At 49.1% G+C, this 23,203-nt stretch overlaps 1 protein-coding gene across 2 annotated transcripts in view; it reads left to right on the top strand.

Moving 5' to 3' along the window:
* Jdp2 (Jun dimerization protein 2) overlaps window positions 1–14,851 on the top strand; it is a 45,938-nt gene extending 31,087 nt beyond the window's left edge. For both annotated transcript variants that reach the window (XM_028771863.1, XM_028771864.1), the window contains exons 3-4: window positions 6,952–7,056; window positions 13,766–14,851. In XM_028771863.1, coding sequence (XP_028627696.1) covers window positions 6,952–7,056; window positions 13,766–13,951 — 291 coding nt within the window. In that variant the 3' untranslated portion in view covers window positions 13,952–14,851. The remainder of the gene's footprint in view (window positions 1–6,951; window positions 7,057–13,765) is intronic.
* The last annotated feature ends 8,352 nt before the right edge of the window (window positions 14,852–23,203 follow it).

Raw genomic sequence — 23,203 nt, 5'->3', positions numbered from 1 at the left:
TGGTTTTGGTTTGTTGGGTTTTCCTGTTTGTTTGTTTGTTTGTTTGTTTGTTTTAGTTTTAAAATACCCAATGGGGAGAAAGCAAGACAAACATGGCTGTCTGAATTCAAAGCTTCTGTTGTGGCTACACGTCCCCATTGTGAGAGAAAATGGCTGAAAAGGCTGTGTGTGTGTGTGTTTGTGTGTGTGTTTGTGTGTGTGTCTATATGTGTCTCTCTGTGTGTGTCTGTCTGTGTGTGTGTCTATATGTGTCTATGTGTGTGTCTGTGTGTGTCTATATGTGTGTATGTGTCTGTGTGTGTCTGTGTGTGTCTGTGTGTGTCTGTGTGAGTGTGTATTACACATGTAGACCATAGACCTTTCCAAAAAGCAGTATTGCTTGGGCCTCAGAGGCAAAAGACCTAGACTTGAACCCTGAGCTGTCTTGGAGCATACCAACGGCTTTTATAAAAGCGTGGGGGCGGAGCTAAGAGAGAGAGCACTGTGCTGGAGGACTCTGAAGATAGAAGTAAATATTGTTTGTTTGTTTGAAACAAGGTCTCACTGTGTAGCCCTGGCTGTTCTGGAGCTCACTGTGTAGACCAGGCTGCCCTCAAACTTAGAGATTTGCCTGTCTCTGCCTCCTGAGTGCGGGGATTAAAAGTGAGTGCCACCAACGGCTGTCGAGAAGTAAATATTCTTGATTTAATTCATGAATATACATTGAAGGCCTTTTCCTTCCACATGGTGCTCAGCTGTGTGGTGGCAGTAGAGAGAGGCTAAGATATTTATATAGACAGAGTAACTATAAATAGGTTGATAACCTCAGGGGAAGGTGACGAGAAACTGAAGCATATGTGGAGAGGTAAGCACAAGTCATCAAAAGCCTCTGGAAGGAAACAAACAGGAAGATGATAAAAAGAAAAGCACTTCCCATTGAGGTGGCTGTGAAATATAGAACAAGGAGTCCCAGCAGAGGGGACAGCACGCGGAAAGCCTGGGGACAGTGAAGAGCATGGTGTCCTGATGATGAGACTGGAGGCCCCTGTTACTGAAGTCAAGGGTAGAGAAAAGACAGGCTATGGATGAGCTGGTCAGGGGCTGGTCTTCTCCCGCTGGGCCCTGCCCATCAGACGAGGGTTTGTGCTGTAAGTGATGGAGGCTGTGGAGGGCTGGAAGCAGAGATGACATTTTAGCCAGGGGAGCCCCCCGGGAGCCCTTGTGGTGATGAAGGGCTCAGCAGTGAGGGTCTGACCGGGAGAGGCCGTGGTGGTGGTGATACGATCCACTGGGGCTTACAAGTGGGATCCTTGCAGGCTGTTAAATGGGCTGTTGTGTGTGTGGTGGTGGTGGGGGTAATTAAAGTGATTTCACGTTTGTATACAGTTGAACCTCCAGGCAGATGGCAGTATGTACAAAAAGAGTACAGTCAGAGGAGAGATATGTTTGTAGAGACTGGCCAGGGCCTCGCCGTGGTCTCCTGAGCAAACTCCTGTGCCCACAAGTCCCCCAGGAATCAGGTAACAGACAGATTCCAGTCCAGCAGGTCTAGGGTGGAGTTCAGGAAGGAAGCTGATAGGCAAAGGACTGTCCACAGACCTGCTCTCTGAGTCTTAAGGCACTGGAGCCCCCACCCTTACCACCAGCCTCACAGTGTCTGGTGGCAACTGTCCAGAAAGAGCTAACAGTGAAGGTGACCCCAATCCCTGCATTGTATCCTGCCTGACACCTCTGGGTGGGGCTGCTATTTTGAGTGGGCTTTTGGAGGGGGATATAAAAATCTATATCTTGGATATTTTTACTCATCTGGCAGATCTGTGTCTATCTTACCTGCTTATGACCTATCATAGCAAGGAATGTTACCCAGCATTCCTTGGTTTGAGCTTGGCCAGTGGGAGGCACCCATAGGGAGGAAGTTTTGTGGGGTTTTTTGTTTTTCGTTTTTTTAAATTAAGTTTTAAGGTATTTTTAAAAGTTTTTTTGGAGGGTACAGAATTTTATACATGCTCCTGGTGTGGTTTGATCAAGCTAACACCCGTTCCCTCCACTCCAGTTCCTCTCCCATCCCCCACCACGATTTCTTCCCACCCTCAGTGTTTACTGTTTATCGACTGAGTGCACTCAGAGCTACCAGGATGTGTATGGGTGCAAGGCTATCTACTGAAGCAAAGGTGGCTTCTCGCCGCGGGTCACATCCTTGTGAAATGCTGACCCTCCTTTCCCACTCAGCTGTCAGTTGCTAATAGCTCCTGAGCTAGGGTGGAACATGATGTCCACCTTCTGACTCTGTGCTGGTGTTTTGTCTGTCTTGAGCTTGCCCGTGCTGTCATGACTGTTATGAGTTTAAGTGCACAGATGCTCAGATGTGTCCTGAGACCAGCTTTGCTGTAATCATCCACTACCTCCGGTACTTCCACATGGTTCACCCGTTTCCACGGTGATCCCGGAGCCCGGGAGAGAGGGTGTTCGGTAGACATCCCATCCAGGACTGAGCTCTCCAGGATCATTCTCTGAATGTTGTCCAACTGTGGGCTTCTGTTAGTCATCACCTACTGCACATAGAAGCTTCTCGAATGAGAGCTGAGAGACTCATTAATACTAATACAAAGACAAGCAGCATAGTCAAATCAAGCGATCAAGATACTTTTTCTGTCTGTGTGCTTCTGCTTGCCAATGTCTGTCTGTCTGTCTGTCTGTCTGTCTGTCTGTCTGTCTAGTATAATGATAAATTGTTAGGAGTCAGCTTACTACCGTGTCCACTTAGCAGAGTAGTAAGTAGTAAGCAGAGAGAATTTTAGAGGTCAGTTCTTCCAATCTCTCCCCGCTGGCACTGTTTGCTTGCTTCAGCAGCGGCTTGTATGAAGGACCTCTGTGTCTATGCTCTGTCTCTCTCTGAGTGGCTGGTTCTAGAGACATTACTGCTGGGTCCCTTTTCCTAAGATCACTGGGGACCACCTTCTGCTCTTCCTGTATCACTAGGAACCCCTGACTTCATGAGGGGGGAACCTAATGTCATAGGCATCTTCTGAGAGCAAATGATAGAAACCTCAATCAAACTCATTGTATGCCAAAGGAGAGTCTCAAGTCTATGATGAACTCCAAAGACAAGCAGCATAGTCAAATCAAGCGATCAAGATACTTTTTCTGTGTGCTTCTGCTTGCCAATGTCTGTCTGTCTGTCTGTGTCTCCCATTAATCTCCACAGCTCTTCATCCATCTTTGTCTCAGCGTTCTACATGTATCTGTTTTTGCCTGGGACTGTCTCTCAGGGACATGGCCAGGTTGAGCAGGTGAAGGGCCTAGATATGACAGTGAAGGATACGCTCCCTCCCTGGTCCTCATCATGTGCTTTCAGAAACCCCAGGGTGAGGGCCTCCTCCAGCGCATGCCCTGAGCACCTTGCTCGCCCTCCTCGGTCCACGGTTCTTCTCTATGCCTGTGACTCCTTCCTGCAGCTTAGCAGTTAACATCCTATTTCTTTTTATTCCTGTATGATTCAACTGCCTGACCTTTCTGCCTCAGGCAACGGTGGAAGTTAGTGACCCTGCACATCTCTTGTGTCTGGCACTCAGGATCTTCAAATCACAGTACAGTGCAGCTCATATCAGTCAGTCTTACCTTGTCTCCGTTGGCTATGTGGGTTCTGGGGCCTTGCCTATTTCTCAGCAGGGACTTGAAAACAAAGATGTAACAGGGTGAGGGGGGACACTAAAGGTGGCAGGTCCCTGAAGAATCTGTCCTTTCGATGTAGAGTGCAGTTCGGGATTATTTGTCACTGAGTACAGATGTCTTTCCCTTGGGGGCTTCTGGGAATTGGGAAGAACACAGGCAGAGCTAAGGCAGAGCTAAGGGAGATGGCTGGGAAGGATAGGCTCCCAACCCCCATCTCCATCACACCATTCCCTAAATGCCTTCTGCCTCCTCCTCAGACACCCCACCAGTCCCCATTTGGGGTTCTGGTTTTAGACGGCTGCTCTGTGTGTGGTGAGAACATTCTGTCAGATGCTCTCTAGAACTCAGGAAGTATCAGGGAAGCAGAAGCCCAGCTTCCTCCAGAGGAAAGCAGGAGGAGGCGGGGGGGGGGGGGAGGGAGGCAGGAGAGTACTGCCCAGTCAGGGCCACAGACAGTTCAGGCACTGGTACAGTGTGACAAGCTCAGTGGCTGTGGGGTGCAGAAGGCGGAGTCTCCATGAGCCCCTGGCAGAGCTGGAAGGGCTTTGCCAGCCGTATCTCCCCTGGACTCCTCCAGAGCAACAGTTATGGGTGGGACGGGTTAAGGAGATGCATCTCATTCAAATGGGGAAGGTGTGGTAAGTCTTGGGCCACATCTCAACTTGGTGAGATGTTATTTAATGAGAAAGGTTGCTCAGGGTGTGTAAGGATGGAAGAATGGCTGGGAGTGGACACATGCTGTGGCAGCTGCAGGATGGGGGACTCTCGACCTAAATGCACACCCCAGAACGTCATAGAATCTGAACAGACCTGTCACAGTTATTAGTACCCTGCACCCCAAATCTAGATACTACCCTTAGTCACTCTGTCTCTGGGGAAGACCGGTTCCAGGCTTCCAGCTTCCTCCAGGTAGGCAAGAGGCATCCTGGCAGAAGGGGTTTCCTGAGTGCAGGGCAGAGGTCCCATAGATGCCGGTACAGCCACGGACTCCCTGTATAGTTAGGATAGTTAGCTGCATAGTTCTCTATGTCTGGTATTCCATGACTAAGTACCATGCTCAGTTACCCATCCTCCAGCCTAGCAGGGATAGGGTGGAGTTTTGTCTTAACACAGGGGTTCTATCAGGGACATCAAAAGGTCCTTCCTAGAGGAGGTGACATTTACTCTTGAAGGATGAGACAAAGTTTACCAAGTAGGAAAGAAACATCTTCTTGGCTGGGGTGAAGAAGGATGTGGCCTCCAGACTAAAAAGTATTGACAGGAGGGTTTGATGGGCTCAGAGGGCGGATGGAACAGTTCAGTGATCTGGGTGTCAAACTGGTCCTGGTGACTTGTTAAACTGCAGCCACAGCCCCTGAATGTGTTACTCCCAGCCCTCTGGGCCCAGGCCTTGTGCAGGGGTTAACAGCTAGGACCGGGTTTGGGGGACTGGCTGTGTCTCACTGGGCTGCTTAGGGTAAGGCTTGAGGCCCTGGAGCCTGGCAGGGGTAGGCTACAGCCATTACCATGGCAGTTTGTGGGCAGAGCCTCTTGTCAGAGGGGAGATTGCGCTGCCAGCCACTTCCTCCGGTTCCTTCCCTTTGCCTGATGTCACGGTTACCTCGGCCTGCTCTGGGGTGAGGCTGAGGTCGGGCGGAATCAATGTCAGCCAGGTTTCTGTATCCCAGATGCAGGTCAGCCAGAGGAGCTGCCACTTCTGGTTCGGTTTCAAAGGAGGCCACGGGCATGGGAGGTGTCGGGTGTGGAGGCATTGATGAGGCACCTCTCCAGCAGCCGCCCAGAGGGCCAGTGTGGCTTAAGGAGGAGTCTTAAGGTGGTGTGGAGGGAGGAAGGAGGCTGCTCTGCCAAAATCAGAGACCAGAGTGCTGGTGTGGGTCCTGGCCTGGACCCTGTGCTCCTGATCGTGCCAGCAGTGCATGGAGAGAGGACGCTTACTTTCCTGGCTGATGTCCCTTTGGACCGAGACTTTGTCACAGGCTGTGGACTGCCAGAGTCACCCCTTAACCTTACCCCACTCAAGAAGTGACAGAATTGGCAAGCCCAGAGCAACATCCCAGCTCGTGGCCTCTGACTTGGAACTGTCCCCAGCCCAGCTGGCCCTCTGAGGCCTCCAGATTTCCCTGGTTGGCAAGGGCAGCACAAGGCACCCTAACAGAAAACCCCTGAAAGAATGTGGCTCAGTTGGCCTAACATCAGGCCCTAGGTTCAATTAATAAATTGAATATGACAGTCTACAGCTATAACGTTAGCACTCAGGAAGTAGGGGAGGATGCTTCTAAACTCAAGGTTATCTTTGACTACATAAGGAGTTGGAGAACAGTCTTGGCTACTTGAGACCCTGCCTCAAAAAAGTTTTTAGAAAGATTGGAACTTACAAAACTTGAGTTCAAACTCCAGCTCAGCCCTGTCTTTGTTGAATGAATGGCTGCAGCTAACGTGAACTTTTAAGCCTCAGATTTACTGCCTGCAAAATGGGACAGTAATGGCACCTTCCCATGAGACTTGGTCTTGAGAATGGTGTGTGTTGAAAGGATTTGCCAAAGTAGGCAAGAGGCAGCTCTTGTTATTACCAATAGTGAAAACTTAGCAACTGCCTGGCAGGGTGGGTGGGTGAGTGGGTGGTGAGTTTTTGCTCCACCTGGGTTATGGGCCCTGCTTTATGAGTCCTGAGTTCCTTCAAGGAGACTGGCTATCTTGCAATCTCAGGGGATCCTGGGATGTATCCAGCCAGGTGAGGAAGCAGAGTCACTGTGACAGCCTGGGGAAATAGATCAGAAGTTTGGAGGATGGAGAGAAGGAGCCGTACTGGTAGGAAGGCACGTCGAGGGTTTGAAACTCCAGCAGGAGGGGTGGGGTGAGGAGAGTCTGGGAGAGGTGGGGGCAGAACAGGAACCTAGGTCTTTGCCCCAGGTGTTTTTAAAGGAAGTGCCTGGGAGCTGCTGGCCTGGAAAAAAATCACACCCAGAAGGCTTGAGCCAGGCAGAACAGGTTGTCCCACCCACTTGCAGGGAGCCGCCTGCCTCCGATGATGAGTGGACTGGCCAGGCTCCCAGCCCCAGACACTCTGGTTGAGCCAGGTAGCCCTGCCCATAGGGGACACTGGCTCTGCCCCAGGATGACCACCTGATCCTAGGAGTATTCTCCTATGACCAGGAGACCTCTCCATCTCAGCACCACAGGGGGTTTGCCGAGATGTGGATGAGAAAGGGGGCTCTGTCCCCCTGTCTGTCCATGCGTCAGGTGGGAAGCTGTGCTCAGGACCGCCTGTGGTGTCTAATCAGTGGCTCTGTGCCCTCACAGCTAGATGAGGAAGAAGAGCGAAGGAAAAGGCGCCGAGAGAAGAACAAAGTCGCTGCGGCCAGATGCCGGAACAAGAAGAAGGAACGCACTGAGTTCCTGCAGAGGGTGAGTGGAGCAGTTGTGGTGGGAGGCGCCTCATCCTTAGCAGGGGCTGATGTACTCCACAGCCAAGGATGGCATCGGACACTGTACAATCCAGAGAAGGTAGAAGGTACGAATTGGCTCAGAGGCCTAGACCTGGGACTATCCATTTTGGCCCACTGTGGCTACCACAGTGTTCAGGAGTACGTGCTAATGAAGCAGGGTGTTCGGGCAGTGTCGTATCTGTGGGCAGTGGATGTAGCTCCCAGGATGGCTACCAGGAAAAAAAACTCCCTTTATTGCAATGCTTCATCCACACTGCATACTTCACTGGCCTGCCCTTAGCTTCATTGAAGATAACCACTGAACTTTTTGCTACTGCCCCCAGGAACCTGAGGTCTGGTCAGTATGTGAAGGTCAGCCTCCAGGAGCTGTCTTTTGCCTTCCGCTGTCATTGGCCATTGTACATTGTGATATGTCTAGCAGGGTGCTTCCTCTTTCTTAGATGGGTCCTGTCCCTCAGCCCCCATCTTTGTCTCAAAAATGGCGCCAGGGAAGGGAAATGAGTAGAAGGCTGACTAGTCCCCCAGTCGTCAGCAATAGCCCACCCTAGTCGTTGGTTTGCTACTGACCAGTGATAGCGGCACTATGTGCTAACCTAACAGGCAGGCATTATTGTCCCACAGTGATGAGCAGTGGTCATGAACATTGCAAAGCCAGGCACTATACTAAGTGCTGGGTGTGATCTCACTTCATTGCCAGAGTAGCCGGTGAAGATAGGGAGGGATCTTTGTGGCTCCCTTTCTCCAAGTAAGGAAGGCACAGTGAAGACGTGACCTGTGCAGTTCTCTCAGCCACCAAAGGACAGGACTGATGTCAGTGCCTGCTGCTAACCTCAGGTCTCCGTGTTCCCATTCCCACTCTGACCCCAGTTCCTTAGCTGGCTCGTTCATTAATTCATCTATTAATTGAACAAGTGCAGGAAACATTCAGAGGTGCACTAGGCATACTGTTAGAGGGACATAGCAAGAATGGCCATCGTCCATCTGTGGAAGATGAAGGGGTAAGGACAGATGGCCTGATGTTCTCTGATGCCATGGAATTGTGTTCTCTCCTCATGTTAGCCATAACCAGAGAGCTGTTCTGGGTTACAAGTGTGAACAGTGTGGGCCATCTGTAGATCCCTAGCTGTGGGTACCCTGGGCCGGGCAGTGCTTATCAACAGGACTGAGTCGCCTGAGGCTGGGAGGTCTTAGAAGTGGTGTGCAACACTAGACTTGATTGTTCAGCACTTTCTAAGACACAGGCCTTAAAGATGAGGAGAGTATCCCATGCTGAATGCCGGGCGTCAAGTACCCGATGGACAGAGCCAGGAAGTGCAGGCAGGCTTCTCAGGAGAAACCTCCCATATGATTCCAGCGTCCTCAAGTTTGTCAGCCAGTTAGCAGACAAGATGTGTCCACACCAGAGGCTCCCAACTACACACCACTTCAAGCACCTACTGTGCCCCTAGATGTCAGTATCAGAGGAAATTGTCAAATGCCTACTGTGTGCTGAGCATTTCACATGGTTACAACATTTCAATAAGGTAACACTAATTCTTCCCATTTTAGAAAGTGATCTGTAGTTCAGGGAGACCAAGTTGCTTGCCCAAGCAACTCTGCTAGCAAGTGCAGGGCAGGAACTTGCCCATCTCTCTGTCTAGGTGATAACCAAGGGCCCCGCTGCATTATGGGTCAGTGGGTCCTGTTCTCTCAGTGGACACACAGATAGCAAATGAGAGCCCACAGCCAGCGAGGAGTGTTGTTTCGGAAACCAGAGTGCTGTGGAGACACAATACGCTGCTGAGGAGAGACTCTTCCATTTGTGAGATAAATAGAGGAAGTCAGTAAGAGATGAAGGGTGTGACAGAGGGACAAGCAGACCCTGAGCCTTGTGTGTAGACTGATCCTATATGCTGGGTGTCAGAAATGGATCGGTGTACATAAACCAGTGTGTCCATGTTGTCCTGGCACAGTTTCTAAGGCCGCTTTCCACACTCATGAGGGTCCCCGTTCTATGATAACATCTATGGTCATGGGGAGCCATGAAGTGTTCAGGAGGAGGAGGGCGCCAGTCAGAGGAGTCTCCTGACTGTGATGCAGGCCTTTGGTTAGGGCAGCTGAAGTAGTACTGTGTCATCACAGTAGGAGATGTAACTGCTAAGATGAAGAAAAGTACATGACCTCGGGTCTGGGAAGCAACATGATGTGTGCTCCAGCCCAATTCTCTTCCCTGGACAGCCTTTCCCATCTGAGGCCTTGGAAGCAGAAGTCTAGGTGTGAAGGCAGACCACTGTGCTGTCAGTGCCTGAGGACTTGACCCTCACTTGCACCCTGATCTCTGGACACTCAACATGCTCTCATACCTCCCAGAGAGTTCGCCTCTCTAGACCAGTCAAGGCCAACTTGGGCGGGCCTTAGGATGGACCCCACAGACATTGGGCCTACCCCAAAGCCAAGTTCACACCCCACAGACCTTGGGCCTACCTCAAAGCCTCTGTCTGCAGTCAGGAACATCAGCCTGGGGTGTCTCTCTGCCATGACGCTCGTTCCTGCCATGTCACTGTGCCCAATACAAGGTTCTCTGAGCCCTGGAGGCAATGAGGCCATTTTATATTCCCAGGACACTCTGTGCTCTCTCCCTCAGCACTCTCCCCCTGGTGGTCTCATTGACCTGGGAGGGTGAGACGCCCCCCTCTGGTGGTAGGTGAGGAGTGAGTGGGTGGGCTTCCTCAGCAGCTCAGAACTCTATTCAGGTTGCCCAGACTCCCAGAAATGGGAAAAACTACTCATAGTAGTGTAGCTAGCAAACAGCCAAGATTTAGCCCAGACACAAATGCTTCCCAATCCTTCCCAACTTTATCTAAGTTGATGGAAGCAATGTCCCCTAGGGCATCTGAAAATATAAAGTCAGGGCAGGGTGGTGGTGCCACATGCCTTTTATCTCAGCACTTGGGTGACAGAGGCAGGTGGATCTCTGTGAGTTTGAGGCCAGCCTGGTCTTCAGAACAAGTTCCAGGACAGTCAGGGGTACACAGGGTAACCTTTTCTGGAGAGATGGGGGCTTTATATATATATATATATATATATATATATATATTATGTATAATGTGTGTGTGTGTGTGTAAACTGAGGCCTCTGCGGTCAGTAACTTGGACAAAGTCACATAGCTAGGATGAAAATCTGAAGTGCCTAACTCTGCAACTTCTTTCTACTAACTTTGCTGATAACAATGTAGGAGACATTTTAAAATTTTTAAATTTTTAAAAAGATTTTATTTATTTTATGTATGTGAGTACACTGTTACTGTCTTCAGAAACACAAGAGGGAATCAAATCCCATTACAGATGGTTGTGAGCTACCATATGGTTGCTAGGAATTGAATTCAGGACTTCTAGAAGAGCATTCAGTGCTCTTAACTGCTGAGCCATCTCCCCACCCCCAAAAGACAAAATCTTAACGTACACTATTTCTATTCTAAGCCAACAAATAACTTCAGCTTTTCTAGTACAATAAAGATCCTCCAGAAGTCAGCACGGAGAGCAAAACAAAGGCAGATTCATCTCCCTGTAAATGAATTATAAGAAGATCCAGGCCTGGCTGCTTCTTCATTCATTAGGCAAACACTGCTGCTAGAAATCTAGAAATCATTACACAGAGAAACCCTGTCTTGAAAAACCAAAAAAGAAACCTAGAAACCTCTGCATACCTATATTCCTACACTTGTGAGTCTGAGGCAGGAGGATCACTGCGGGAGGTTAATCTAGGCTACCTAGTGAAAAGGAGTATCTCAGGTGTGAGGCTAACCTAGGTTGCTTAGTGAAAACTGTCTGAAAAACAAACAAAAACATTTTAAAGTAGCTTTTAAAGTCCTACAAGCCGTTGGTTTGATGTTTTTGTTGTTGTTTATTTTTTGATTTGTTGTTGTGGGGTTTTTTGTTTTTTTTGTTTTGTTTTGTTTTGTTTTATGGAGATGGTTTCTCTGTGGAGCCTTGGCTGTCCTGGAACTCTATCAGTAGACCAGACTGGCCTCAGACTCAAAGAAACCTACCTGTTTCTGCCTCCCTAGTACTGGGGTTAAAGGCGTGCGCCACCACTGTTATAGGTTTGTGATTCTATGACAGCCAGGCCAAGTTGCTCCAAACCTCACCCATCCGTGTGGTGTTGAATATTGTGTCTTATTCCTCCTCAAGGGATTTTGACATTGTTTTGGGTTTGGAAGACAGTGTCTCACACAGACCAAGTTGGCTTCAAGCTTACTTTGTAACCAAGGCTGGTCTTGAACACCTAACTTCCCACCTCCAATTTCTGAGGGCTTGAATTACAGGCTTACACCACTATGTTTATGTTCTACTAGCCACGTCCAGCTTGAACTTCAGACACCCTGTAACCAAGCCCAAACTCCTTCCAGACTCCATTTAGCACTGTCTAGCCCAGCTCCCCTCTCAGGCGGCAAACATGCAGCTGCCAGCCTCTGTCCTGCTGCCTCCATTCTCCAAGCCCGGGAGGTCCCCAAGACTCACTGAGTTGTCTTTGATGCATCTTTCTTTTTCCTACTCTCTTCCTGCTCGGAGGTGAAAGGAGGGATGCCTTGAACCCTCTAGTCCTTCAGTTTTACATAGTGAGCTCCCTGTGGGAACTCTTCCAATCCTGAGGATTGTCACTCTACACCTATGAGATAACTTGTTCTAGACTCTGACTCCAAGCCTGGCTAGCATGTGGCTCTGTCCTGCTTAATCTGCTTTCTCCACCTTGTACCCTACTGTGTCCTAGAGAGCAGTGAACACAGTGGTCCCTGCTGTGTCTTCACACGTGGCAGCTTGCCCAGTGTCTCCTTTTCACTGAGAGTTTCTTTGTAGATTTTTTTTTTTTTTTTGGTTTTTTGAGACAGGGTTTCTCTGTGTAGCCCTGGCTGTCCTGGAACTCACTCTGTAGACCAGGCAGGCCTCGAACTCAGAAATCCGCCTGTCTCTGCCTCCCAAGTGCTGGGATTAAAGGCGTGCGCCACCACCGCCCGGCCACTGAGAGTTTCTTACCCAAAGTTCCTCATCTCCTACACTCAGAATGGCATGGCGGTCGTTAGCTGGGCCTTGCTGTGTGTAGAGTGAACACTTCTCAGGAGCCCTGCGGGGTGGGGTGGGGGCAGGCGGGTCCTCATAGGCTTTGGATTCCCCAGAGCATTCATCTTCATCGCAGGCTGAGGCATATCCTCAGAGGTGGGTAGATGGCCCTGAGGCTTCTCAGTACAAAGGCTGAGGACAATCTGAAGATTGTGTTAGCAGTCTGGGCTGGGGGAGGTGAGGAGGACAGAGGAAACACTAGCCATCTCTCAGAATTCGGAGAACTGCAGACCAGGCTGGCATTCCAGTCTTGTCTTGGCCTGTCCCGTTAAAAGCCACCGTAGATGCTTTTTTTTTTTTTTATATATTCGCCCTCTTGGCATTTCTTTTCTCCTTTTTGAAGCTGTTGCTCTGGGTGTCTGGTCCTAAAGCTTACCCCCCTCAGATGTCCTGAGCTCCCTGAGAGCCCATGTGGCCACCTCAGAGAAGGTGCACAAGGAACAACTCTGGCAGGCCTACAGAGAGAGGAAGATAGCTTTCTCCCCTCCCCCACCTCAAGGTATGGGAACCCCACCAAAGGTCACTCTCAGAGGGAGGCTGCCCCAACTGCCTAACTGTACCCTACTGGGCAGAAGGACCTGTCACACAGGCAGCTGCAAACTTAGCCTGCTCTGGGACTAATACTGGTCCCTCAGCTTCTGAACCTTCTGGGGCTGGAAGGTTCCTTGTCTCGTGTGTTGCAATTGCGGTATCTTTATTCTGTGTCCCTCATCTGCCAGTCACTCTTCCTTAGCCGTGACAGCCAAATACTTCTCTAGACCCGAGAACAAAGTTATTCCCAGTGAAGAGCTTACTGGCCTGAGGCTTCTTAGCTCACACACGTGAGGAGAGCTTTCAGTTACGAGGCTGTTAGAAAAGCAGGAAGACCCCATCACTATGTTCTTCCGGCCTGCTGTGCGAGCCCTAGGCCTTGAACAGACATGCTTGTCATGCTTGTCCTCAACTGTGAACACACAACCCCACACCCCGTCACATCCTCAGCCCTTCTTCTGCCCAGGCATTGAGAGTTTTCATCTGACATCAGTTTGAAACCCCATTTCCGGTCCAACAGGTTGATTGCCTGTCTGGGATGGAAGCTCCTAGATGATGGAGCGTCCCAAGGGAAGAGGAAACATTCTAAACAGGACAAATGAATCGCCAGGAGACACATGCTTTAGGAATGGCTCACACTGAGTTTATCAATCCCACATAGCAAAGCACTTGGTCTTCTGTTGCCCCCTGTGGGCTACCTCAGACCCTTTGTCTGCTCTTCATAGAGCAAGGGAGCTTTGGGTGTTGACATCAAGAAAGCGGTGAGGCTGGAGTAGATAGAGAGAAGGGAGTAAGAAGGGATAGGAACTGGACTAGCCTCCACATAGCATCTGCTCCCATCCTGCTGTGACACAGGCCGTGACTAGGTGACACGGTGCTGCCTGCAAAAAAGTCACTTACCCCAGATGCTCAGCCTTCAATGAGACCTGGAAGGCAGAAAACCGTGCTAGCAGTACAGGTGCCAGCCAGCATGGCTGGGCACCTCTCAGGAGCAGGCTGGCAGTGACAGCTGATGGTGTTTGTGTGTCTCTGTCTGTACAGGAGTCAGAGCGGCTGGAACTCATGAACGCAGAGCTGAAGACCCAGATAGAGGAGCTGAAGCTGGAGCGGCAACAGCTTATCTTGATGCTCAACCGCCACCGCCCCACCTGTATCGTGCGCACAGACAGCGTCAGGACGCCCGAGTCCGAAGGCAACCCACTGCTGGAGCAGCTGGACAAGAAGTGACTGAAGGCCTGGAGGAGAGGCCTCAGAGGAAGAGGAGGAAGGGGAGGAGCAGCGAAGAGGAAGAGGAGCAAAGTGATGGAGGGTCCTCCCAGGCACATGACAAACTCTATGTTGAGGCTTAGCATAACTGGCCTCCAGCTGGCTCATTTTTGAAACTCAGCCCAGCCGCACAAGAGCAAGAGCGGACTGAAGAAACCAGAGGGACCAGATGCTGAGACCAAGGTTGACCCGCAGATAGGGGCTGTCCCACTCCAGGGCCCAGCTTGAAGGGCACCTGAGCCAGAGAGGTGCCAAACCAGGTAGCCACCTCAGACACTCCTTTGGCCTCTCTGCCAAGACCCCCACCCAGGGGACTACTGAGCAGCCAAGAAAAGCCATGCATTGCAAACACAGTGTGGCTGTCGATGGAACTCACCGTAGACTGCAATCCACCTTCCCCAGCCCTGACCAAGCCCAGTGGAAAGGGGGTGCGCTGTGGGGCTGCGACGGCCCAGCTAGAGTTTGTTGTGGCACAGAGGCGCGGGCGCCCTTCCAAAGCACACACTCAATCAATGAATGTTTACAGACTGGCTGTCCTGGCGGGGCTTCCAACTGCACATGGTTTTTATACTTTCTTTCTTTCTTTCTTTTTTTTAAAAATATTTTTTACAAAAAAAAAGATTTTATACGAGCAATATATATATATGGATTTCTATAATCACTCGATGTGACACAGTACAGATATGCTATGGTCTGTTGTTATGGACATCCACCCACCGGTTACAGCCATTGTAATTCCTAAGTACTGTAGGCTCTGGGTGTTGGGGGTGGCCAGGCAGGTGGGGTGTATTTCCATCATTGTAACCCCTTCCTGCTACTTAGTCCTGTATCCCTCAGTAAACATTGCTCTTAATTACCCATCGCTGCCTCAAATGGTGTCTGCCCAGGGAGAGGGCAGATGTTTGGAATAGTTTCCATATCTGCCCTGCCAGGTAAGCCTGAATATCCCCATTTCACAGATGAGGAGTCGAAGGTCTAGAGATGTTAAAGAACTCTCTGCACATACCATGTTGAGAGTACTTGCTTCATTTATTTAGGCCAAGTTTTTAAAAAACTGTGTGTGTGTGTGTATGTGTGTGTGTGTGTGTGTGTGTGTGTTATATATTTCTTTGTGTAGATATGTGCAGAGGTTAGAGAATTTGGATCCCTAGGAGCTGGAGTTAGGCTGTTGTGAATCACTTGATGTGCTTCTTGGGGATTGAACTTGGGTCCTCTCTTCTCCAGCTTCCTTTTGAGTCTACCCTTGTGTGTGCCAGGTGCTGCAATGAACTGAACCTTTGCCGGGGAATAAACCAGCCTTGGTCTTGCACCATGGATCTCACAATAGGTTTATTTTGTGCTTGCTTGCTTGCTTCAAACCTGTCTCCCTTCATCTGTGTGGCAGCCTTGTCAAGGGGCAGCTATTGTCTCCAGATCATGAATGGGGAATTGGAGACTCAGGGAGACAAAATGAAGCCACTACTTGTTGAAGTTATAACTGACCAATCTGAGGTCCGATTTACTTCCTACAACAGCACAGAACAGGCCTTCTCATTGTACAGATAGCTTAACTAAAGCTCAGAGAGAGCGTGTGACTTACCTAAGGTCACTCAGCTAGCAAGAAACAGAGCTGGTATTTGAACTCCACCTCTAGAGACTCATGGCTTTCCCATCACTAGCTGTCCCTGGTTGTCCTTGTGGATGAATGTCGCATCCCTGAGAACAGGAAGTTTAGAGGCTACCACTGTAAATATGATGTGGGAGAAAGCTGTAGACTCTAGAGCAGTGGTTCTCAGTGTGTAGCCATGACTTCTTTGGGGGTCACATCAGATATCCTTTATATCAGATATACACGTTACGATTCATTAGAGTGACAGAGTTTCAGTGATGAAGTAGCAATGGGAGTCATTTTATGAGTGGGGTTCCTCACAACACGAGAACTGTGTTAAAAGGCCGCAGCACTAGGAAGGCTGAGAACCACTGCTCTAGAGAGTTCTAGGTTGGCCCATGATGATGTAGTGAACCGGCTCTTCCAGCCAAGGAGTACAAGGCCTGGGGACACATATATCTCTTATCTCCACGTCAGATTTCCTGCTCTGGAGAGCTGGAGCAGTGTCTTCACTGCAACTGGCATTTACTCAGCAAGCTAGGTGTGTTGTCGCAGTTTCTGTTTGGCCTCTGTGTGCCAGGCAAGGTAGTTGCTGCCTTCTACCCAGAGGCTTACCCAGCTTAAAGTTTACTCAGCTGCAGAGAAATGGGAGCAGACTGGAAAACTCTGCTTCCTGGGAATGTACTTCTTCCGGGGCTGGGTAACTTCTTGATGCTGAATCTTTGTACCAGTGACTTCTATCACAGAAGCCTGGCTGGGAGGCAGGGAGGAGCAGAAGTGGAAAATAGGTCACTGATAAAGAGTTGGTCCCTCTCTTCTTCTCCTGGAGTTAACTCCATCCAATCTGCATGGTGTGGTCTATCTACGCAGAGTCCCAGCCTGGAGACAGAGCCTGGCCATCTTACAGTCTGCCACGGCAACACATAGTAACACACTGTCACCTGTGTTCCTTCAACCCTGTTCAACCAGGAGAAAGAGGAAAGTGAGAATCTGTAAAAATGCCTGTAGTTGCTCCTGCAGGGTTACTGTTCACCACAGGCTGTGGCTCTTCTAGTTCCCTGCTGGGATGCCAAGAGCTGGCCTTTTTTAGAGCCAGCCCTCCTTAGGCTATGTAGCTGGCTGCCTCCCCAGGCCAGTGACCTGAACTGCTGTCGCTGCCATAGTTACACTCACTGCCTTCACCATCAGAGACCCAGATCAAGGGTGTTTCTCCTGTATGTTGCACATGGTGTGTATTTCAGCTTGTTGACATGGCCTTTTGGGAAGGTCCACGTTGCAGTCTCAGAAAGACGAGGCAGAGAGAGGAGGATCTCACCCAAGGTCACAGACCTGATAGGTGGCAGTGCCAGGATGCTATTATAAACTCCTCTGGTAGATAACAGCTGGGCCTGTACCTCCCTGGGAAAGGAAATGCTCTCTCAGTTTGGTTTGTCTGTAATGAGACCTCAGCTTCCAGAGGATGGTTACAGGAGCAAAACCTCATGCGCTCACAGCACGCACCGAATCCCCAGTGATAGGTTATGTCTCTGCTGCTAAAATGAGCCAGATTAGATTATATTAAAGGTGAGTGTCGCGAGCAGGGTCTCTTATCTATTACGAGCAAAGGGTTTGAATCCCCTGCAGGGAGAGGAGACAGGTCCTGCTCCACTCAGGGATCGTATACTGGATTTGACTGTGAGATCATCAGCTCCTCGAGAGGGAAGAGAGTATGCCAAGAGACAGAGAGTTTGTGGAATTCAGTTACTTCTTTAATGATAATGCACAGCAAGCAAACACAAACACAAATGCTAAGGCTATTGCTACAACAAGATATTGTCACATTTCCTATAGGTTGCCTCTGACAATATGCATAATTAACACAAACAATAATTTGCTAATAAGTTGCTAATTACCAAAGAAATAAGCATAGCAATAGACAAATCATTCATTCATGGATTATACGACCTGAGTCCTTATGTTGGTTTTGGGTTACAGGTCCGGAGTCCAGTAAGGCAGGGTCAGGTTGTGGCTTCCAGATAATTTGACCATGAAGAAGCTGGAGGCATTGGTCTCTCGGTTTGAAGTCAGAGCTTGGCCATGAAGTTGGAGGCATAGGTCTCTCAGTTAACTCTTTGATGACCGAGTGCTGAGGAGGCTTTGTCCAGAGGATCACATTGGCCAGTCATGGCTACAAGTGTGATGAAGTGCTCCGGACGGGCTCCTCTTTTATGCTGAATTTGGAGTTACTGATGACGTACATGGCAGATAACCACGCGTGTCTGGTTATTTCAGCACAGCTTGATTTCCAGACTTGCTTTTGCAAGTACCAGACATGTCCAGACATGTCTTACAAGTTTCCTATTACAAAATGGAGTTGGTCCTGTTTAAGGGCCTGCTCTTTACAGTGAGTTTATTGGAAAGCTACACTCGGGTAAATTCACTGGCCCCAAGGACCAAGGCCAGGGAAGTCGCCACAGGAAGGAGATGAGATAGGGAAGGGAGAGAGAGAAGAGGAGAAGAAGAAAAGAGAGAGACCAAAATGTCTGGATTATATAGGGAGAAGCCTCTGGGGGAAGGGCAGCCCAACCCCTGGTTGGAAAGTACAGAGTTGGGGGCAAGGTGTGCCAGATAGGGACTGAGGGATGCTGGGAGAACCTGGAGGCCAGGTCTGCTTTGGTATGTAAAATATGCACCTCAGTCCCTTGTTCTGGGGTCAGAAACAAAACACCCAGCTCTAATGCCCATCTACAAATGAGAGCTTAATGATAGATAGATAGATGATAGATAGATAGATAGATAGATAGATGATAGATAGATAGATAGATAGATAGATAGATAGATGATTGATAGCTAGCTAGCTAGACAGACAGACACACGTCTGTAAAGTAGGATAGTAGGATCTTTGTCTTAGGGGGAATGTTGTCAGGATCAAAGAAGGAATGGAATATTCCTATCCTAAGTGGATATTATCCTACCTTCTGTTAGTGATGCTAGTTGGTCACATAACATTATTTGAATACCTAAAAAGGTATTCCAATACCTTTACAAAAGTCTTCTAAAGGCAAGGTGCACAGAGTTCGTGTTCTGACCACATCTTGTCCCTATGATGTGGTAAATGCCTGAGATCCTAAACTCCTGGGCTCCTACATCATTCCTGGATGTCCAGGACAAAGCAATTGAGTTTTGTGTGCCTGAAAAAGATAGCTGAAACACATTCACCAACACCAGAGTAGGACGATCAGGGTGTTGACTGCAGGAAGCGTCCATCCTCCTTCCGCTAGTGGGACTCTGGTGACAGGAGTGTATGTATTGATTCAGTGAGTACCAGAGTGGCAGATCTTTCCCTCTGACATAGCTCCTACTGGAGAATGGACTTGGCAGGAGCTCTGTCACGGGCTCTCCAAAATGCCCAAGAATCCACTGATGCCTTGTTTATGCTAAAGGAAAACTGGAGGTAATTGCCCGTGGAGGTAAGACCAACAAATGATAGTTTCACAAAATCGAGTGTTAGCCCTTAGAAACCAGCCGTCTATCATTATGGATGAATCTCAGAAACAGTGGGAGAGTGAACTACACATGGATGTCACGCACGGAGGTTTTCTCAACATGTAAAACATTATTAAGGACACACAGAGATCTGGGTAGCAGGCAGAAGAGCAAATGCAAGAAGGCTATAAATACCAAAATCAGTGACAGGGACTGACTGTGGGGGTGGGCACGGACCAGCAGCAGCTTCTACAAGGATAAGTAGGACATGGGTTTCCACTGTACGTGTAACTGTTCCTTTCCTTTTTAGTATAGTCATTAAAAGTAGAGTGAGTCCAGACCTGTCAGAGGCAGGCTGTGTGCTTCTAGGCACAGTTTCTTCTCCAACTTTGTCCGGTTGGTATTTCCTGATAAAAGAGAGAAAATCGCAATGCAAGTAGAAGATTTAGGGTTTTTTTTTTTTTTCTGTCTTTTGTGTTCCCATTCTTTCCTTAGCTCAGGAAACAAAAGCCACTCTGAAATTACAATGGATTGCAACACTTGACTTTGTGCAAGTTGAATTGCATGTCTGGAGGGAAAGGGAAGCAATTCAGAGTATGAATCTAGTTGGCCTTGCCCTGGGGAGGGTGCACTGAGGGTGTTACCCTGGAGATCGTGGCTCTGCCCTGGTTTAGCGGCTCCTGGTGCCCAAGCGCTGCAGTGGGCAGCTAAGGTACGCTCAAGGTTAATTTCCGTTCCCTAGTTCATACCCTATTCCCCTAATGCTGACTTTACAACCCGACCCCGTGTGCGAAGATTCCACTGTGCCCCTTCACTAGAGATGCCAGGGTGTGGGGACAGCTTCTGGAAGACAAGAACCCAGGGGACCCTGCTGCACTGCTTCCTGTCACTGCAGTGACGTTACCACAGTAAAATGACTTCGAAGAACATGTATTTCGTTGTTATCTCTTAGCTCGGGACTTCAGAAGTGTGAAATGCTTGTAACCTGGCTAATGCCAAGGCTTTGGCAGGACTAACCCTTCTGAAGACTAAGGAAGAATCCGTGTCCTTGGTTTTTTCAGAGCGGATGCTCACAGTCCTTGATTCAGAGCCTCTTCCTTGCCAAAGCCAGTGGTAGCTAGCTGCTCAAGTCCTCTTGTGCCCTATTCTCCCATACCGTGTTCTTGCAATGCAGTCAATTCCTCTTCTGAGCCTTGTCCCTGGACCCCTCTACAGTTTAGGGAACCTCGTGATAACATTGGTCCCACACAGATCATCTAGGAGAATCTATTTTTAAGGCTGATTAACAACCTTATCTCCGAATGCAAACTTAGTTTCCCCTGGTTTATGACAACAGCTTCCAGGGATTAGAATCTGGCCTTCTAATCATCGTGGCCAGAAGGGTTGCTATTATTCTGCCTCCCATGGGGGAAATGAAGACTTGGAGATCCTTCTTGCTACCAGGAAAAATAGGCTACATTTCCTGTAAGCACCTCAAGATGTGTGGTATACCTCCACCCACTCACCCCAGTGCCTGGCACACAGACCTGCACATAAATGGACAGATCCGTGAAACAAACGCAAGCATGGCCCGATACAGAGAAAATTACACAGAACACCAGGACACATAGGGTTGTTCACAGATGTGCAGTAAATACAAAGTAATGAGATTCTCCTCTTACGCCTTCATATTAAGTTCTGAAATTTTGAAACAGGCTTCTTTACCATACTGGCATGTCTTCGTCATTTGGAAATGCCTGAGTTTGGTTAATAGGGAAGTTAGTTGAGCTGGGTATGCTGTTTCAGATTAAAAGTTGTGAGATCAGACCTGCACAAAACCAAGCCATTCAACATTGCAGCATGGAGCAGAGAGGGGCTCAAATAACTCCCACCCCCTAGCTGAGGATCTATTAACAGTTGCTTTGAAGGCAGGAAGCCATCTTTATTTAAGAGCATGACCCCTGGTAGACTGACCATGCTTTAGCAGTTGCCTGTACCCACGTGTCTATGGGCTCCACCGACTGGACTTAATAGATATTTTTTAAGGGACTTCAAGTTAGGAGTAGAAAGTGGATCCAGAGGAATGAGGAGGAGTCGAGGCTTGCCTATGGCCCAAAAATATTATATGAATATATGACATTCTCAAAGAATAAATATACATATATTAACTATTTTGAGAGACTGATTTCTTGCTAGGCTTCTGATACAGCAAAATTACATATGCTCCTAAACTGCTCTAAAGGACAGCACACCCTGGGTGGTCTGTCTTGGATGCCTACTATGTTTGTTTCCAGTCCCGACTCTGCTTTTTCCCATAACCCACTCTGAGCAGGTAGGAACAACTCTACACAGCCACATGCAGATGGCGCCTCCTACAGGTGCCGGCCCTAAAAGTCCTGCTTTCTATCCTAGAAATCATCTGTGCCACACACACAACCTGGAGATTCAGGGAGTCGATGCTTCTAGAGCCTTCTGTGATTGCTAGGGGTAAAGAAAGTGTGGAAAGAGAATTCTCTTCCCTTTCATCCTCCAGATGCCTGGTCCTGAGGCCTCTCCTGCTGTCCCTGGGAAGGTCTTACAGGGTTAGAGAAGGCCTGTAAGAGGGAGCTGCAGAGGGAAACTGTAGAGGGGAGGCTCAGAGGGGAGCTGTAGAGGGGAATTGGCCCTGTGACATATGTCCTGGTTGTCCCTCTCTTTGTCTTACTGTCTCCTTCCTGCTCCCCCTCTGCCCTGCCCTGAGGATAAGGCTTTGTTTCAGGATGTGCCTTACAGGAGCCAGGCTAAGCCAACCGCTGTCAGAAATGGTGAACAGCCTGTCTGTGTAGGGCACAGTTACTTGGATATTCTACATGGATTGACATGTGACAAGGTAGAAAGGACACCCGTGGCACCTAGTGCTCTGAGGGCTAGTTACAAAGCAGTTTTGGAAGTCAGCTGGCCAGAAGTTCTACCAGTTCCATGAAAACCAGAAATCACCTTGGTAGAGTTTAAGGGCACCCTTGGCTGTATAACATCAGGTCACACTGTGCTGAGGACTGAACCCAGAATCAAATTGTCAAGGCAACAGACCTATCTATGAATGAATGATCCTTGATGAATTTCCTTTCAAGAAGCTACTGGGTGTGGTGATGATGCCTTTAACCCCAGCACTTGGGAGGCAGAGGCAGGCAGATCTCTGTGTTCAAGGCCAGCCTGGTCTACATAGTGAGTTCCAGGATAGCCAGGACTACACAGAAGAACCCTGCCTTGAACAAACCAAAACCTAAAAAGGAAGACAATCTCATTTATTTGTCTGTCTGTCTGTCTGTCTGTCTGTCTACATACCACAGCATGCTAATGAGTTCAAAGAATACCCTAAAGGGATTTAGGCTTCCACCATGTTTTCTTCTTCCACCATGTGGGTTCCGGGGATCAAATCCAGGTGGTCACCCTTGGCAGCAAGCTCCCTCACCTACCAAGCACATCTCACCAGCCCCTTGATGAATTTTTTTTTTTACACTAAATTCAGGGCCCTAAAAAAGAACACCCTGAGGTAGCAGATCCTAACACCTGAAATTAGGAGGGGACATTTGGGTAAATGAGAATCATGAGCCCCAGAATCTGTTGAATGTTATGGACAAGCAGCGTCTCCTTCCTTCTTAGAGGAGATCAGCTTGCTTGCACAGGGAAGCAGGATGGTGTTTGCCCTCAGGACCACCTCCTCCACACTCACTTTCAGGCAGACACGCACAGACCAGGGAAATACCTGCCCGAAAGGTGGCTGCTCGCTTGTTGGAGGAAGCACAGACTCTGGATGACAGGCATCTGCAGGATCCAAGAGAAGACATGTGGGAAAGGCTGCATCTCGTCAGTGTTAAGCCACAGACTGGAAAAGTGGGACTGAGCGCTCACCCTGGCCTGGAGCATCAGCGTCATCTGGGATGTGTGTAGCTCCACTGCCCGTGTAGCCCCACAAAGCCTGCAGATGATGATGCCTGTAAGTGATGCTGCTGAAGAAAGGCCGGGGAGAGTTGACACAAGACGGGAAGAGCATCATCTGACTGCTCCTTTGAGACCCAGAGGTGAGAGAAACACTCTGGTAAGGGACACCAGTGTCTCGGAGAAGCTTGACACTGGCCACTCTGCAGCAAGGGCTGACCATGGGAAAGCTGCCCTAAGACTGGTGCTGCCTGGCATTGACG

This window comes from Grammomys surdaster, unplaced genomic scaffold (assembly GCF_004785775.1).
Source record: "Grammomys surdaster isolate TR1022 unplaced genomic scaffold, NIH_TR_1.0 210, whole genome shotgun sequence".
In the NCBI taxonomy this organism is placed as follows: domain Eukaryota; kingdom Metazoa; phylum Chordata; class Mammalia; order Rodentia; family Muridae; genus Grammomys; species Grammomys surdaster.
The sequence above is the reverse complement of the archived record's forward strand: the minus strand, read 5'-3'. Positions and strand labels throughout refer to the sequence as shown.